This window comes from Gekko japonicus, unplaced genomic scaffold (genome assembly GCF_001447785.1).
Source record: "Gekko japonicus isolate JY-2015 unplaced genomic scaffold, Gekko_japonicus_V1.1 scaffold16, whole genome shotgun sequence".
Lineage (NCBI taxonomy): Eukaryota > Metazoa > Chordata > Lepidosauria > Squamata > Gekkonidae > Gekko > Gekko japonicus.
Window position 1 is genome coordinate 2,683,504 of NW_015169777.1, and position 18,904 is coordinate 2,702,407.

The following is an 18,904-nucleotide window of genomic DNA, read 5'->3' on the forward strand; positions in this document are numbered from 1 at the left end:
TTATTCATTATCAATAAAGTGGTCTAGAGAAGCAGCTCTAAATACAATTAACAAAACCCTGAGTGGGAGGGGTGAGTGGCCACAGAGAAAGACACTCTTGGAGTTTTATGACTGAGATTTGTTCAGGCCTTGCCTCCTCACGCTTTCACAGTCAAATTAGCCTCTTATCTGGTCACCTGTGGTGACTCAAAATGAGCTTCCGAAGTTTTATAAAAGCTGTTTCTTTTATGCCGCCAATGACTGTGAATATGTGGGCTAATAAAACATTTTGTTAGCTAGTAACTTTGGCACATCTGTTGGCAAGGCTATATAGAAGGGCAGTAAAGTTGGGAGAGACTTCTGCCCAAGATCCAGGACTTCCCCTTTTGTGTCCAGTACAGGAGACAGTTTTGACAGGTTTGACTTTCCCTCCCGTCTTTATGCTGGGAAATGGTGGAACTACTGAATGTATGCCTTTTGCACAACTGTTAAAGGCACAGAGCCTTGACCATGAATAGAAAGTTAGACATCTACTCAAGTGGCCACTGGATTAGCCTGTGATGCTGGAAAGTGCAGTTTAAAGGGAAATGCATTGCAGAATATAAAACATCAAATACTTTTAAACAAGTTGGTTAAAATTGTCCTAAGTATTTTTATAGTATTATTTAACACCAATATTATGCTAGGCACCATCTAATATATACAGCTGGTAATATCTTCTTCCCAGAATGCTTCTAATCCAGAGTAGGTAGTCATAACAAGGAAACAGTAAGTCTTCATACAGCTTTGATGGAACCAACGTGGCTTGCCTAGTGATTCAGTGCAGGCAGAAAGTGGTGAACGTTTTGGCTATTTCCTTTTTAGTTTTAAGAAAAGAGTGGGAAAGCAGATCCACTCATACAGCTGTAGTATGAATGTGGCAATTAACACACTCACTTGAGCACAGGACATTCTGCATAGAACTGAAGTAAAATAAATTATTAAAAACCTTGGTTTCCTATCCTTGACTCAGCTTACAAAGTAGCCATCACTCCATCTAGATGAAGTTCCCAACATGGCAGCTTCTTGCATCTCTGCTATAGCTCTATAAAGTAAGAAGTAGAAATGGTTAAACCAGAACACAAGATATTAACAAAAAGACCTGGGTTTGAGGACAACAATTGCTCCTTTTCATTGTGCCCCCAACACTAGTCTGGTTAGACAACCCAAAACCAGTCCAGGGAACAGTGAAGTAGTTGCTGGCTTGTGGAAACTATCTTGAATCAGCATACTTGATACAAAAGCACCCACTCCTCCACCTGGTAGTGGTACAACAGGTGGCTTAAGCCTAGAGTCAAGGAAGGATAACTGAAAAGTGGGGCCTTATTATAGTGCAGCAATATTTGGCCTCCACAACATAACCTAACACCTATTAAGACTCCAGACCATCTTTTTAATTTAAAAAAACAAAAACAAATCAAACTACTTAGTTTGGAGGAAAACATGCCAAATTTGGACTTGGATTCAAATATCTGAATTTCCAGTTAAACCTGCATCCTTCAGCATCATGTCCCCCGCAGGGTGCTTGTGAGGATAACAGAGATAAGAACTATAAAGAATCCTTTATCCTGCTACATTACCTCGGTTATGTTGGACAGCGGGCGGGGGGGGGGGGGAGCACACAAGATGCTTCCAGCAAATCCATAATAATACCAACCTATCGAACAAGCCTCTGACAGCAATCCGACGCATGAAAGCTGAAAGAAACAACTCGCAAAACGTTCAACACGGCTCACTCCCCAGTAAGCGTTCCTATACAAAACGGCCCCCCATGAGTCTCTGAATGATTCTTATCTAAAAGTTTCAGGCGCACTCGGAAACTAGACACACTTCCGCAGAAGCACGCCCTACCGAGTTCAACAAGCTGAATCCCAAGTAAATGTACAGCCTGATTTTATTCACCTCTACTCGGAAGAAACCCCAATGTTGCCCTGTAATGTTTGCCGCCCGACCCTATGGAATAAGTCCCACTGAGTCCCCTAGGGCTTCCTCCCGAAGAAGTACGCGGAGGAGCCCGGCCTTTAACACCACTAGCTGCACTTTCCTCGGCTCCTGCAATCAGCGAGGCCAGAGGAAGAGCAGCGCGGCCCCAAGCCCCGGCAGCCCCCGGTCACCCACTCCAGCCTCTGTCGCGTCCCACCTGAGTCCACCGAGCCCCGCGCTCTCCCCGCCCCTTCCTTTGTCTTCCTTGGGATTGGCAGGTTTTATTATTCCGCCTGAACAAACTGCAGGCGGATTGGGCGAGGCGCCGTGACGTAAGGGGCTGAGCGGCGGAGTCGTTGGGATTTTGCTCTGTCAGTAACACATGGGGGAGAGCGAGGCAGAGAGCCACGGAGGGCACCAGCGAGAGGGGCCTCCCTGCGTGTCCTGCCACCGCCAGCACCTCCGCAGTTCCTCGGCCGTCTCTGCCGCCGCTCCGGCTTCCCCTTCCTCCAGCAGAGGGGACTTTCCCCTCCTCTTGGACTTGTTTGTAGGCAGCAGCCTCGGGAAGCCCGCAAGGGTGGAGGCTTCGGCGGCGGAGAGGAGAGCGACAAAGTGCGGCCACATCTGCCAAAACTTAAGCCAGCGATTGCAGCAGCAGCAGCCCTCGCCTTTGCAGCCCGAGCAGTAGCAGCGACTGAGCTCTGCAGCTCCCCTCGAGGGGAAGCGGCGGCGGCGGCAGCGGCAGGAGGAGGAGGAAGGGAAAGAAAGAAGGAAGGAAGGACTGAGCCAGACGTTTCGCGGGCAGCTTTCTCATCCTCCTAGCCGGGCAGCTTGTTCTTTCTTGGGGTTGAAGGTTCCGCCGCCGCCGTCCAGCGAGCGCGTTGGGCTGGCTTTCTTTCTTTCTTTTTGTTATTTGTTGAGAAAAAATTGCCGTGCACGAAAGCCTTTTTCCTCCTCCCGGTCGCTCCCCAGACCCCACAGCCACGTTAGCCACGGCCTCTTGCACCATAGAGGGGAAACAGGTAAGCCCGGGGACTCCTTCCTCCCCCCCCCCTTCTGTTTTGCCCCATGATAGCTTGGCAGGTCGCTTCTGGTGTCGCCCCTGGTCGTCCGGGATTGGAAGTAAACACGATGCAGCGCCGCGGAGAAGCGAGGCTTGCCCCGTAACCCCTGGTCGCCGAGCGGTGGCGGGGCCGTCCGCAGCAGCGGGGCCCCACAAAAGGCTGCCTGCCCCGAGCTGCTTCTGCGCCCCCCCCCCCCGGGGTTTTTTTTCGTGGCCGTGGCGGGGGTCGCCCACTTTTCTTTGTAGTAAACACTATTTTGAAACAGTGGCAGGCTAGGGGAGGGGAAATCTTAAGTGAGCGGTTTTCTCTGTTCTTCCCCCCCCCTCTCTTTTTTTTGTGTCCAGGGGAAATCTGATGAATCAACCTCATTAAAACCAAGCCGTGAATTAAGCATCCATTTTTTTTTCTACTACAAATTGCAAGCTCTACCCTTGGTCTCCATTAAAATCACCAGAGACGTTGTTAAAAAGAGGGAGGGGGTGTGTGTTTTGCCTCTAGCTGCCAGCTCTCTCCTTTCTGTTTCATTGCCTCTGTTCCAGGGCCTAAATTGCTTGGCTGTGTAATTACCAGAGTAAGCCTATTTAAGTTAAAAGCTTTCCTTCTCTCTCCCCCCTCCACCCCCAAACTCCGAATGAAACTTGATGAGGGCCCGTCCTTGGTTATCAAGGGAGTCACTTTCTGGTCAGTCCTCTTGATTCATCTCTTTTAGATTTAATCAGCATTAAGGTATTGCTTGTCCTTAAGAGCTTTAGCTTAATGGGGTTACTGGATGCTTCTGTCAGGGTAACGTTTCCTTATATATAATATTTACCTTTCAACAAAGGCTACGGGTTAAGACGATGGTTTTTTTTTTTAAGTTGGGCTTGTAAAAGATCTGAAATGGATTTACATAATTTGAAATCTGGTGGGTTTTTTTAAAATGAAAAAACACGCTAAAGAAATGCAGATTCATAGTGCTGGAAACGGTAACAAAAGGCCATTCCGTGAGTTAAATGCATCAGAAATCAATTTACATAAAGGTATATGATGCATTCAGAGAAATGCAATGCTAATGGCTTTTAGAGTGGTTTCTCTTTCCCAAGTCTCAGGGTTTTTAGTTACAGCCTTAATTGGTGCCGTTTGCAGTCTGGTTTATTTTGTGGTCAACTGAACATATGATCAGGAGTTATTTTGGAGGAAATCCTGTTTTCTTTTCTTTTTCTTAAACCCCCCCCCCCATTGGCCTATTTTAAGGAACTTGGTACTGCTGTTGTAACCAAGTTAGGCAAGTGACAAGGGGAAAAGTTTGTCCCCTCTCTATTTAGAGGTATGAGTTTTAGCAAGTAGCCAGATGCCTTAGGTTGGAGACATGCAGTTTAGAAGGACAAAGGCAAAAACATGCCACTAATTGGCAGTAAATAACTAGGTCTTTTTATAGTGGGAGTGATTGAAGGGGCACCAGTCTGTTGGATTCTGGATTGGCGGTAGAGCAAATTGGTTGTAGTCAGCTTTATGAATTGGTCCCAATATTAATCTCCCCGTTGCCTTGCTTATATAAATCATTTTTTGGAAAGTGAGAAACACATTTCCAGTTTTGTGCTGTGTGTGTTTTAAACAGCCGTCTTAAAGGCAGCCATGCTAGTTGCTTCCTGAGTGGGGCACACTTGGTTGTTCTGTAACTCTTTTATCACAAACTTTTTGCTTTCTTCTCTAGCTGTTTTTTAGGACAACAAAGCGCTTAGCATTTAAATTGCTGATCAAGGGCAGATTAGTGAGACAAAAGTAGATTGTGTTTGTATAGGAAGTTAACAGGCTTCTTGAAGTTCAGTGATCTATTATTATTCTGTAAAGTGTAGGGGGGGAGTACTTCATTTGATCTCTTTCTTTAAAAAATGGGGACAGTCATGGTTGGGGCTCCTGTAGATAACAATGGCATGAAAAAGAGCTTGAAAAACCAGTTTCACAACTTTTAGGGGTTCCCCCCCCCTCCCTGTGCCCGAGCCACAGCTCTCTGTTCCTCTCTCTCCAGAACCTCTCCTGTAAAAGAAAACTAAATCCCTTAAACTGTTCCCAGCTTGTGAGTTGCAGCTGGGCTTCCCAAGACTTGTGGTTGGGGAACATGGCTTCACCCAGGAATCTTTTCTTCCCTTTTTAGCATTGTGGGGCCCACAATTTATATTCGGAGGGCCGTGTAGACTGCAAGACTCCAGGTGTGTGTACTTTTGTGTCAGCAAACAAAGCGGAAGGGGGGGCCCTCCAAGTTTGACAGCGCAATATTGCAAGCTGACACTGTCATTGGGCCCCACTCATGAGCTTGAGAGGGGAGGTGGCTAATTAACTCAGAACAAAGAGCCTGAAAAGTAAACAAGTAGATGCTCTCCCAGGCTTTCCTCCCCTCCTCTACATAGGACTACTGTAGAAAGAGAAGGGAGAGGGTCCTGTACTAAATGTTAACCCTCTTTCTGTTTTTCTTATTCAGACCATGGTGAACCCAGGCAGCAGCTCACAGCCTCCCCCGGTCACCAGTGGCTCCCTCTCGTGGAAAAGATGTGCCGGCTGCGGGGGGAAGATTGCCGATCGCTTCTTGCTCTATGCCATGGATGGCTATTGGCATAGCCGGTGCCTGAAATGCTCCTGCTGCCAGGCCCAGCTGGGAGAAATTGGTACATCCTGCTACACGAAGAGCGGCATGATCCTGTGCAGAAATGACTACATCAGGTGAGTGAGATGGAAAGGAATACACGTGTGCTTGCATGTGAGTCTGTGTGTGCTGCTATTCCATTTCCCCCCACGAAACGGGAGAACAAGGGTCAGAAACTACTGCAGGTGGTAGTTTGGAAACTAGAATGTGTTGAAACGATTCCTTGTCTGTTGTATGCTGGGCAAGTTGGATAGGTGGCCCTGAAGGGAAGGTGTGAGTGAATGAAACTTCTAAGGTAGTACTGATCTAAAAGGGACTTCCTGGCTACCAAAGGCTCTTGTATAGATGGAGAAGGAGGGTGTAGAGCTTTGAGAGGAAGAAGGGCAAGTGCAGGTTTCACTGGGGCTGTGGTGCAAAGCCTAAACAATGAAATATCTTCCTCTTTAGTATCTGATTTGAAGGTGCTTATGCAAATAATAAGCAGTGAAAATGGAGTGACTCATTCTCTGAGCTCATTGTGAAAGAACTGATTAATTACTGGCCAGCTGAAACTGCCTCCCCCCCCCCAAGTTCTGTGTGCTCTCCATGCTGTTGAAGGGCAGCTTTTGGCTGACTTTTGCTCCTTTTTTCTGTGCAGAAGTAAAAAAGGAGGTGTGAGTGTTCATCAGAATTTTTCAGTATTTCCTATTGCATCACAATGGCTTAATCTCCATCCCTTTTGCACGGAGTAAAATTTTGTATGGCTTTATTTTCTCTGTCATACGGGGTTTTTTGGTGCAGCTAATGAAGAGAATCTTAAGAGGTCTGGGGCCCGCTGGATCTTTTCAGGTGTACTCAAGCTCTTTTAAACTAAGGAGGCATTTTGAAGGATTACGCATTTAATTTGAGTAAATGGCTTGATAGACTGATGCACATGAATGCTTCGAGAAGGTGTTCTAGTTGAGCAACCAGTAATTAAATGTCCCCCTCCCACATTTTTGGCATAGAAAAAAAAAGAGAATTAAAAGTATAAAGGGCGTTGCCTGGGTACCCTGTATCTTTATATTTAACGTTAGATTTGAAAAAGTATCCTTGTTCTGAAAAGAGAAAAGAAAGTTGGGCTTTTTGTGTGTGTGAATTTGTGGAATAACTGGCTATAGCGCTAGTTAGTCCGTTCTTACTTTTGAAAGGATGGCCGCAAAAGTTGTTTGCTCATTCTAATGTATCATTTACCCTGCTTGATGATGGTACTTTCAATCAACTAAATAGGCCACAGGAGCAAAATAGCTATAGAAAGGGTTTAAGGGATTTTAAGCGATATTAATTTTGCTAAGTGTTCGGATTTTTGAAAAAGTAAATTCTAGAAAATCAGTATGTTCAGGCTTACAGTGATGTGTTCTTGATCCCCTGTCTGAAGCAACTGCACAGGCAAGGCAGAATTCTAATTAAATAGAGCAGAACGGTTAGAAAAAGGGGTTTGTTTGAAGTGGAAAAATTGACACTACTGTTCAGATTCTGTAACAGTACAGATTTTGTCTCTCTACTAAAACCATCTAACAAACCTCTTCTGATCACTATTAATTAAAAAGAGAAGTTGTCTACTGTACCCCCTAAGGCAAGTTCAGGCCAGATTATTGGAATCTCTGCCTCTGGTTTTTGTGTGAACTTGGCACGTTTTTTATGTAGGCTATTATAAATAGGGTTCCTTATCAGATGGTAAATTGGAACTGATGTGGTTCCATTGCCTGGCCTTTTTTCTAGAACTAAGCAGCTTACCAGGATAATTGAAGACACTTATGTCAAGGTATGAACTTCTAGAAGCTAGTCTGTTCCTTAGGATGCAAGATGATGGACCTAACTGTGTAAACTCCATCTATGACTCTGATGACTCTCAGGCATCACTAATTGTATGTCCTAGCCTACTGACAGACATGCAAGATACTACCAATTTAGCAGCCTTCTGCAGTTTTTATCAGGAGTGGTTTGGGGAAGGTGCCTAGAGAAAACTCTTCCCAAGTTGTAATTATATTTACATTCCTCCTGGAGATTTCATAGGTGCCACCGCGGCTCATGTAGAATACCCCTGAGAGGAAAACTGATCACCCTCTCTGAGGTGAAAGGGTCTGGCTGATCCAAGCCTGTGTTAGACCACAGACCAGTTCTGTTAAGGAGCTTTTAAACTGTCTGATGCTGAGGTGGAGCTTTGCAGAACAAGCCTTACCCAATCTGGCTATATACTGCAGCTGGTCTCATTGGCAGCTGAGGGGTCTGTGTGTGAGTGTCTATGTAAGGAGATTAAAATCATTGACTTTTCTCTGGCCCCTTACCCCTAACCTGAGTACCTTAAGCAAAAGGCATTTTTCAGAATGGAGGAGGAGGGTGATAGGCAGTCCTTCCAGCCATGAGATTTCAGATAAAGCAGCAGCGTGGCAGTGAATCTGCACAATTAAGAGCTTTAATTAGTGTCTCCTCCATTTTCTCTTAGTTCTGATAGGTTTTATCTAATGAGATCTCGTCCCTGGTTTAGATCTGCCTGGAATGACGTGTCCGAAATGAATGAGAGCTGTGTTGCAAACAAAACATTTAATTAACAAAATTGGCCTTGGAGAGGAAGAGACAGAGAATAGGCTTGGGGGGGGTAGAGAGGGAATGTAAACTAGCTTTTCTTAAAGGGCTAGTGTCTGAGGACTTTTTTCCATACAAGTCTGTATTCGGTATGATGCATTCTTATGCCTTAGCTAGAATCTACTTTTGGGGGGATGGCTGTGGGGTGTTTTTTTAATATCCGGACTCAATAGTCTGGATTGTGGGTGGAATAGAGCATTTGCTTAGAGCCTCCCCCCTCATCTCTCTAATGCTTGTGGTCCTGTGTTTGACATGCCAGGGCAGGGACTTGATCCCCATTCCAACATGCAGAAGATGCTCTCCTTTCTCCTTGTTGCTCATTGCCATTCACGTGGCTGTCCGCAGTATGAGCCATTTGAGGAGGGGAGGGTGCCGCCAGGCAACGAGTTCATTTTTCTGGTAATCAACAGCAAGCTGCTATATTCAGGGAATGCTGTCCCTTTAATTGAACAGGCTAGGTAATTAAATGGCATTTTTCCAATAGGACGTGCTAGGTAAATCTAATAGTTGGTTATTTAATATCACTTTGAAGTCTGCCCACTCAAGCACAATGACAGCACAGGAGCATGTGAACTATTAGCTTGGAAAAAAAATCCAGGATCTCAAAAATTAATTAAATCGCATGCAATTTAGGGGGAACGTTTATCTTGATTTGTCATAACAGAATTAATTCAAGGCCTCCAATTCACTTGGGGGCAGATCTGTTACTCTGAATTAACCAAGCGTAATTTGGCTGATATTTTTTTTTCCTCTTCCCCCTTCTCTAATGCAGCACTTCCACAGCCACCCTCCTCCCCCTTTCAAGTATCAATAGCTTCTGGTGCTTTTAAGGTGCTTGGGCTGTAGTTATGCTGAAGTAACTTTAATGGACTTGGCTCCAGGCATAATTTTCCTGTGTAGCCTTTGTTGTATCTGATACAGCTGGTGCAGAACTTAGATCCAAAATAGGAAATCTGCTAGAAAACCAATCTCTTCTGGATCAGTTGTGTTGGATAGGAAGTCTGGGTGTGTTTGGGTACTAGTGTGAGATTTGTACTCCCCCCCCCCCATCCCTGTACATGGAAGAGAATGGAATTTAGAGGCTGGCTATTCAGTTTCTTACAAGTATTGCAACAGCCCCATATTTTTCTTTCTTTTTAATATTATGTTTTTACAGTTTTAAAAGTGTTCCTGTTGAATTTTTGCACACACTGGTGTCCTTGTCCATCTCACCTTCACTGCCCTTTAATATTCTGACAAGTTGTATGTGGGGGAGTGGGAAGGGGGGCAAATATTGGAAACAGTGCTGTGAGTAATTTAGCGTGCTACAGCATCATGCTACAAATTGTAGAGCCTTTCCTTTCATCCTTATATGGAACATCTCAGGGTTGGTGATTGATTGTGTTGCCCAAATGTTGAAATATTAACAACCTCCTTGGACTCCAAGACCCAAAGAGAGGAAACTGAAACCACTTCTGTCATCACAATTAAAGAGTCCCCTGGCTTTAATTAGCCTGACCTGGGGTATCTCTCCCCCTTTGCTGGAGCTAAAGAGAAAAGAGCCCATTAAAGTCCAGTCTGCGACCGATAGCTACTTAATTGAGCACCTAAAGCCTCCAGCCTTTTAAATTAAATACTGTCCTGGACAGTCTCCTTGATTAGCTAATTAACTCTCCTCCCTTGCAGAACCCATGTAAAAACAACTTTTCAGTAAGAACATAGTTAACTGGGATTGGCCTCTTCTTTAGTCAAACAGTGTTGTCCAGAGAAAGAAGTTTCTTTTGAAGCTGTCACAAAATAAGAATGTTCCCATCCTTGGGAGAAGGAGGGAAAGTCAAATTAGATTATTTATTTTTTTAAAGTAATATATGAAGTTTGGACATCTGCTGTAGGAGTTGCCTAACTTCGCAAAGTACTGAAGATCTGTAGAACATCCCTCCCCCCACTCCTACTGTATCCTGTCTTTTAGAAATCTGAATGGATACAGAATCAAGGAGTTGTGTAATATGTTTCTGTTTCTATTGCAGTTTAGACTTCAGCGGTTATTAGAAATCCTCTTTAACTGAGATTCGAGGTGCACAGCAGCCTCTGCTTGAGGCTGTCTTGAAAGGAAGTGGCAAAATAAAATAGGAATGTTTTAAGGAAAGATGGAGCTGTGCACCTTAACTCCCATCTTCTTCTACACTAGGATGCTTGACTCCTTCCCCACCTTTTCTGAAAGGATGTATGTACATACACATGCATGATAAAGGAGCATTTGTTCATTCATTTCAGTTATGAGACCTTCCATACTTAGCAATCAGTTGTAATGTTTTTGTTGCCACTTTGAGTCCCTTTATAGAACTGTAGCCAGAGAAGCCCCGCCTGAAGTTTCTTTACGTCCATATAAACCATAGCCATTGATAATAACTGAGCTTGGGAAATAATACACATTTGGATTGGGACGCAGTCACAGTAGTTTTTTGTATAAATACTTTTGTAAATGCTTTGAAGCTCAATCCTCCTGATTGAGCAGATACTAGAATGGTGTCGCTTCACAGTTTTCTAGACAGCTCAGTCCTTTTTAGGCTGGAGGTCTTGGCAGTGTATTAGTTCAGCTTTCCCTTTGTACCCATTCTGACTCGCAGGAAAGTGTCAGTGTGTTGCGGATCTCAGACTAATTAGTTTTGAAATGGAGTTTTGATTGAACTCTTCAAATCGATGCTGCTGCAAAATTTGTTTCTCAGGCTTCCTATTAAAAGCCATCTTAAGGGGCAGTTTTACTACTCTCCCTGTCGTTCAGTCGATACATTTAATAACAACTTACAGGCTATTTTCAATAAAGTGGCGACAGCAAATTAGTAGTTTGAACATGACAAGCCTCCCTCTGCAAGCACTGATTCTGGAAAACTCAAAGCAATTATTCCCCCCCTCTTTAAAACATGGGCTTGCAGCAAACATTCAGATTACAGCATTTTCTGTGGTAACACATCCTCCAGACTCTCACACACATTCTTACAACTTCTGTTTCAGACAAAGAGGCCAGTACCAATCCTAAATATTTAGCCATTTTGCTTTGGCTATGCCATATTGGGGGAAGTGGATCTGTGTGATCCTGCCGGCTGATTCAGAATCCTTCTTTACTATGAAATGGTTGTAGGTTTATCATTATAAATAGCTGTGGATGTGAAGAGGAGGTTGCAGGGAGGGGGTGCCTTTTTAATTCTAACAAACACCTTGTGTAAAACTGGGAGATCAATATTCATTAAAGCATTATACCTCAGATCAGTGTGTTGTGCCTTTAAATGCATTAGGAGAATTATGTGTATATATTTCCTCCAGTCCTCTCTTCTCCCTCCCTCCTCCTTTGCTTCTCCTCTCTCCTGCCTCCCCCCATGGCAGATGTTGTGGTCTCATTTGATTGCATAGGAAAACTGCAGTGATACAGCAAACACCCAGAGAGATATGATGACAAATGGGTCCAGATCCCGGTAAATTACTTTCTGCTCAAATCGAAATTTCATTCAGTTTGTTGCTAGCAGAGATGAAGTAATCTAAATTGTGGACTCAGGAGCAGATAGAGGGAAGTTGGAGCAAGCATTTCATTATCAAGAGAGAGAGAGAGAAGGTTAGGATGAAAGAGATGAGCAGAGGCAAATCTAAAGTGTTGACACCATGATTGAAAAGGTTAACCCATACACATTATATATCAACCTGGATAGCCGAGAGTTTCTAATGGAAACTCTGCTCTGATGGAGGTTTACTGGAGTTTCAATACACTGAGCATGATGTCGTCTTAGATATACAATCAAATCCTCTTAACCCTTTTGATGACTCATCTCTCAAGATATGATTAAAGTACAAAAAAAGTTCTTCATATAATTTCAAGGGCACAATGCATTTAAACTCCAGTCATGAATTCTGTCCTTTTTTTATGACAAACCCAGTAATCTGATAAAAAGTATTGTACAGAATTGGTTTGTGCTGCTGGATGCAAGTCAGTTTTTTATTACATCCTGTGGGTACTCCATTTTTTGAGAAGTATGGGATGATTCTGTGGCTGCTCTGCATACGTTTGTTTTAAAATGGCCACATCCCATAGTACATAAAAGAAATTTCAGAGGAGGATTTTAGACGTTTAAACTGCCACCTTAATTAGCCACAAGTGTCTCGCATATGAAACCATAAGTATTTCTCTTTGTTTTCAGGTTATTTGGAAATAGCGGTGCTTGCAGTGCTTGTGGGCAGTCAATTCCAGCTAGTGAGCTGGTTATGCGGGCACAAGGGAATGTCTATCATCTTAAGGTAGGAGAACTTCTCTTTCTGACACTCCTCTTCCTCAATGTTGTTCCTCTGCATGGACCAGCATTGGACTGTAATCTGAAACTGCTGTGAATTGAGAAATATTCTTGGTTGTTGGTTGTAAATGAAAAGCCTTTCTGCGATATATATTTGTGTCCTCTTAGTGATTAACGGCACTGTGCATTTGAACCCTAAACTGAGTTCCAAAGGTACAACATCCTGTATTTGGACATAGTGGAAAATGCAGAATAAATCTGTCTCTTTAACCTTGCTGTAAACTCAAACTGTAATGCTTTGGCACTTAGGATTGTAACTGTCCAGGTTTTAATTTTTCTTTTCTTCATGTGTTTTCAGTGTTTTACGTGCTCCACCTGCCGGAACCGCCTGGTCCCCGGAGACAGGTTTCACTACATCAATGGCAGTTTATTCTGTGAACATGATAGACCTACAGCTCTCATCAATGGCCATTTGAATTCACTTCAGAGCAATCCACTACTGCCAGACCAGAAGGTGAATACTGAACAATTGCTAATAGGCCTTATTAGAGCTAAATCAAGATTAATTTCTGTTCTGCCTAATACTGGACATCTTTTTGAACTTCACTGAATGTAGGTAACAGGATATGGCTCTAAACTTGGAAGTGCTTGAGTTGTAAAGTGACTCTTAGGCAAGCTGTATTTATTGCGACAGAAATTTTTTATCATATCATTTTGGAATGGAAGAGACGAGGCTATTGTGGGGGGCAGATGGAGTCTCTTAGGCAAAAATGTAGCATCTTGGACTGAAGTAATGTAACTATATGATAGTGGCTTAAAGAATGATTGCAGTAGCATTACAGACATACTTAACCTTATTGGATATGGGTTTGAATGAGTTGGCTTGGTTTCAAGGAATTATTTCAGTTCCTTTTGGCTCCGTTTGATCATGTATGTTTGTCTTGGCTATTGGTGCTAAAGTTGTAATGTGGCCTTTTCAGAGTAGTAGACTAGGAAGCAATTCTGATCAACAATTGTCTCGTACTTCTGCTAGAACTGGACAGTGTATTAGATCTATTTTAGTCTCTCTAAGACCCATAGCTATGCAAGTGAGTGCATTTTTATAACTGCTATGCCTAATTTATAATAATTACTGTCAACCTTCAGTTAAGGGAGTTTTCATTCTGCACTGGTCCTGAAAACACTGAATGCACAAGTCTTGCACATAATTTTATTCGCATCATATTTCATACTGATTATGTATTGATGACATTGATTCATTTACTCTTTACAGCACCACTTGCATGGATATTAAATCTTATTGACCACAGATGAATTTTAATTTCAGATTGGTGATGGATTTTTCCATCAGCTCTGATAGTATATTTGACTTTTTCATCATTAACCCAAGCAATCACACAGCACTGAGTTATTGCATTGAAACAAAGTGCACACTTCACTTGGTAATTCTTTATGGATTTACAATAGGAACTTCATTAATGTCTGTTCTAAGGGTAGCAAAAAATAACATTTATCTGTTAGCAGAAATTGTAAAGACAAAAGTCTTTTTAAAAATCCCTTGGGCAGCTTGTTCAGTTCGCAGCATCTGGAAGAGTCTAGATGTTGTCTGCATTTAGAGGGCAAAATGTATTTCGGAAAACATGAATAGCCATGTGAATAGTGGTGCATTGCTACAATCAAGTCTTCTGTTGAGAATTTCCATTTACTAAATAGTGACCAACCATATAGTAGCGCCTGTGACTTGATCCTGTGCATATTGATAAGAAATTCCATTCAGTTCAGTAGTCCTTATTTCCATGTAAGTGAGTTTAGGATGGCCACCTTCTCTAAATATGGTTTGGAAACCAGATGCTCACCTTCTGAGTTTGGTCTCTTTGTCTTTTATGTTTTCGTTTGATATGCCCAGGGGGTTTAATTCTAATCTGTGTTTTGCTAAACAAAAGTACGGATGTGGCAGTTACAGCGGCAGTGGACATAAGATCAGAGGACAGTGGAAATAAAAACGGGTCCACGCAGGGATTACAAAGTTGCTGTATCCTACTTGTAGCTCAGTGCATAGGGAGATAGCAGCACAGATCTCTGGTCTCACTTCTATCTCTGGTCATTAACTATAGTATATTATGAAGTGGATGAAGAGATAAGGAAAAAAATGTGAGGAAGTTCCCTGTGGATGGCTCTTGGATGGCTGCTGTACAAAGAGAGAGGGCTTCTTGCCTGTTGCCTGATGTAGTCGTGCCATGAGCAAAACCCAGTTTTCATGTTGGAACTTTGAAAATTCCAGAGTCTTGGAATCAGGAGGGTTGTGTCTTTTTGTTACTGCATGTTTTAAAGCTAGCAGATGCTTCACTCTGAGAATTTAGTTACTGTAGTCAGTTTGGGCTGGTTCTACTGGTTCTGTGGAAGACTATTGATAAAGAGGACTGTTGGATGTGTTCATAGTACCATCTTTTTATCTCTCCTCTTGGCTATAGTCATTTCTTTTTTACTTTTGTGTCTTATTTGTAAGTCCTTGGAGCAGGGGCTGTTTCTGTTTTGTGATCATGCAAATATCCAACATAATGCTGTTGCTTAAATAGATGAAGAGGAAAGCAATGTAACAGCCCACTGACCATAACAGGCCATATTCTGTGCTGCCCATTTGACCAAAAGCTGTGTAGTTTCTAGAATTAGACTAATGGAGTTGGGTCTGACTGTGCAGATTAGCTTACTTTCATCCTAGTTAGCATAGTTTCTTGCCTGATGGTCAGGAGTTAGTACTGCTCAAGTGGTGAGTCTAATAAATTGGCTCCAGTATGAAACATGATGCCACTAGTAGGCTGCCAAATCTCCTAGAAGGTAGTGATGCCATATACCATCCAGCAAAGAGACCAAAGCAGCATATCTCTGCGGACGCTCGCATGGTTTTTGTTTGCTTGTTTTTTAAGTTGATATTAGCTTTTGGGCTCTGTGTAGAATGCCTTTAGTAGCATTGCTGCAAGTAGCAATTGCTTCCGAGGAAGAGGCTTGCTTGGCCCACTCTTTTGATCATCCTGTATCACACGCAGGCATACTGTTCATATTAAGCTGTTGTTGAGCCCTGATTTTCCATGTCTTTAAACCATGCTTGAAAAATGACTTAATCCGTGTCCATATTAGAAGCAGAACAACCACTTTATGGGGCTGGGAATATGACAATGCATCTGGGGGTGGGGTTGTTCTTCATGGGATTTAATAGCAGAAATCTCTATCTGTACAGATTGTATTACTCTGCAGCTGAGGAACCTTTCACTAGTTCCTTCATAGTGACAGCATTCTTCTCAGCTCTTCTCATCCCTTTGTATGAAGTATAAGTATTCCTTTCATTGGTTGTGATCAGAGCATTTACTTGGCTCCAGATCCTATACTTTTAAATAAAGTATGAGTTAGATTACGTTTTGCTATTCTGTCTCTTGCAGAGAATCTTCTAGTTTACATATCGCTCAGCAATTCCCTTGTACTTACATAATTGGTATTGTCTGTGTCCATAGTAGAGGACACTTGATGCTCATTTATTAAATATGCTTGCTGGCTGCTCCCTAATCTTTGTTCTGGACAGACAAATTACCTTTCTCACACTGAGCATCAGCTCTAGGGAATTAAACCTCCAAGCTTCCACCACTTTAATTAGCTTGAAAGTGGGGGGTTGCACTTACTAATAGACCTCAGGCTTTTAGTAACTTGGGGAAAGGGTAAAAAAAAAACTTCCTGGGAAGCTCAAAATGTCATTTAAAAACCATACCAATCTAATATATATTATTTCATTTTGGTAATTGCAAACAGATTGCATTTGAAGACTGTCGATCGTTTCTACTTTATCCATGGAAGCTAGATTTCTGTCGAGCTAGGCATTTTTAATTATCACAATTCATTAACACATCACTGTGGAGGCACATGTTTGACTTCATATATTACAGTGTTTATGTAACATTAACTAACATAGCAGATGAGGAATCTTAAATGGGAGGAAAATATTCCAAAATGTCTATATTTAGCTTTTGTGCTATGCAGCATGTTAACTAGCGTTGCCTAGGGGAGGGTATCTTATTTGCTTTAGACAGAATTTTCCTAATTTAGAAGATCACTTTACTTGGTGCTTCAAAGGCAAGGCATGTCATTTCATCCCTGTCCAATAAAAATAAAAATCCGCCCCCCCCCCAAATTGACTGGAGGATTTCCCACCAGAAGCTTTTCTCTCTTTTGTGAAAGTGTATTTTGCTGTCAAAGCTGCATAAAATTATTTTTGTGGTCTATTTTTTCCCATCCGAGCACTTTAGGGGCTTGTACAAGTATTACAGAGAAAACCTTTTATTGAGTCACAGTTGGAAAGTAACCTAATAAAATTAACAAATCAGGAGAAGGCAAGAGTGGTCACGTTTGGCTCAAAACAAGCGTTTTGGTTAAGATGCCCATTTTTTTTTTATTTCTTGCAGGTCTGCTAAAAGGTCAGAGTACTGCAGAATGCGTGCCTTCATCTCAAACTTTGTTCATCACAGATGGATCCCATGTCTCCAGTAGACAAGTCACCTTTGTAGCTAGCATCAATGCCAGCTTCATGCCATTGCACCTTCTTTACTCTTGGTTGCCCTTCCCACATTTATTGGTGTATTAAAATGACTGAAAGCGAACATTAAGGACTCCATGAATCTGGGCTAATGGGAGACTGTAGAGAAAATGGAGAGAGAGAAAAGACTCCACCGGAGGACGACAACTTTGGGTGGGGAGGGGGTGGGGAAAATGACTAATGAAGCTAATTAAAGTAAGCCTTCAAGTCTGCTTTCTACCCTCATTAACAATTAGCAGGGCACTGGCCGGAATTTGTACCCTGTGTTTTACCTTAACAACATTCTCTTTGCTCTTTGTATATTTAAGTGTTGTAAGGAAATGTGTTTCAAAACTCAAAACATGAGCTAAAAGAAAAGATGGGGCTCTTGTGATACTATATCACAAATGACTTTTATTGTATCTCTGTAAAATACAATGTATGTATGCATGTAAGTGTTTTTTGTCCTAATGTTGCTACTTCCCATGGCAAAAAAGAAAAAGGAAAAAAAAAAGCTCATAGCAGCTACTGTGTAGAAATTTTCACCTATTCCTAATTTGCTGAATGAAGAAAAAAAATCTTTTATTTGTGATACTTTCAGAGACATTTGCTCTAGTATGGTGTATTTAAATAATAAAAACTTAAAATGAAAATGTCTTTGAGTTTGGACTTGAATGTGATGCGGCAAAAAAAGCACTTTTGCCTATGAAGTTTTATATTTTAACTTCCAAGAGTTTAATTTTAAAACTATTGTTTCCTGCCTTCTGTCAATAAGGAATTCACAGAACTCAACATTAATGTCACTTCAGGCAGAGTATGTGTTCTCTAATGTTTCAAGTAGTTATTCAAATAACAGCAATATTTCATTAGCTGAATTCTCATTGTGATTAACTTTGTGGCTCTCCTCAGGCTAAGTTACCTTGACTTTAACAGAATGTGTGTATGAATGTGCCTTTCTAGCATTAATGTTAGTATTGTGTAAATTCAAGAATGCATCTGTCTTGGAATTGGCAAGTTGCCAAGTTAAAACTCTTCTGGATTTCTAGAACAGGTTAAAACTGTGTTTTTATTTACAGTACATCATCACCTACCCAGGCAGAAATTTTGTTCTTATGGCTGATGTGTTTGGATGGCACTAACAACATCCTTCATGCCCTTTTGTGGTCTGATGTTTATTCCTTCACTATGTGGCCATTCCACTACTGCACTGGTATAAAAGTAGCATAACCCTGAGGGTTGTTTTTTTTAACAAAAGGTCTATTCAGAAAGGTGAGATACAAGGAGAACACTTACACTGCATCTAGTTAACTTATTTACAGACATGGGTAAAATACCCAAGAACCTAGGCATCAAAGCAAATGCCTGTCAAACAGAATATGCTTCCAAGGAAGGCATCCAACTACACATGCCCCGACTCTGTGTTGTAAGGCAGGGCATTTTTTTGGCCCTCAAGTCATAGCTGATTGGAATTCCTTGGTGGTCTCTTATCCGGGTATTATTAACCAGGGCTGTCTCTGCTTAGCTTCTAAGATCTGATGAGATCACACTAACCTTGGCTACCCAGGTCAGGGCAAGTAGGACATACAAACTGGAAACACTGTAGATCTTCTACTGGGAGGGGCCATGGCTCAGCAGTAGAGTATCTGCTTGGCATCCAAAAGGTCCTAGGTTCAATTCCCAGCATCTCAAGGTAGGTAATAGGTGATGTGTAAGACATCTGCCTGATATCTTGGAAACCCAATCTGAGTTGGCAATACAGTCTTTGATGTCTAATTCAGTGTAAAGCAGGTTCGTGTGTACCTGTCTAAAAGCATTTCAGAGAGAATCTCTGGCATTATATATCAGCACTCCTGTTGGGATG

At 42.2% G+C, this 18,904-nt stretch overlaps 1 protein-coding gene across 1 annotated transcript; it reads left to right on the forward strand.

Annotated features, from left to right (window-relative positions):
* The first annotated feature begins 2,334 nt into the window (after positions 1 to 2,334).
* On the forward strand, positions 2,335 to 17,635 carry LMO4 (LIM domain only 4). The gene is made up of 5 exons (XM_015416706.1): positions 2,335 to 2,963; positions 5,464 to 5,702; positions 12,396 to 12,492; positions 12,844 to 12,999; positions 16,934 to 17,635. Exons 2-5 carry the CDS (start codon positions 5,467 to 5,469, stop codon positions 16,940 to 16,942), a joined length of 498 nt encoding a protein of 165 aa, XP_015272192.1. The 5' UTR covers positions 2,335 to 2,963; positions 5,464 to 5,466; the 3' UTR covers positions 16,943 to 17,635.
* The last annotated feature ends 1,269 nt before the right edge of the window (positions 17,636 to 18,904 follow it).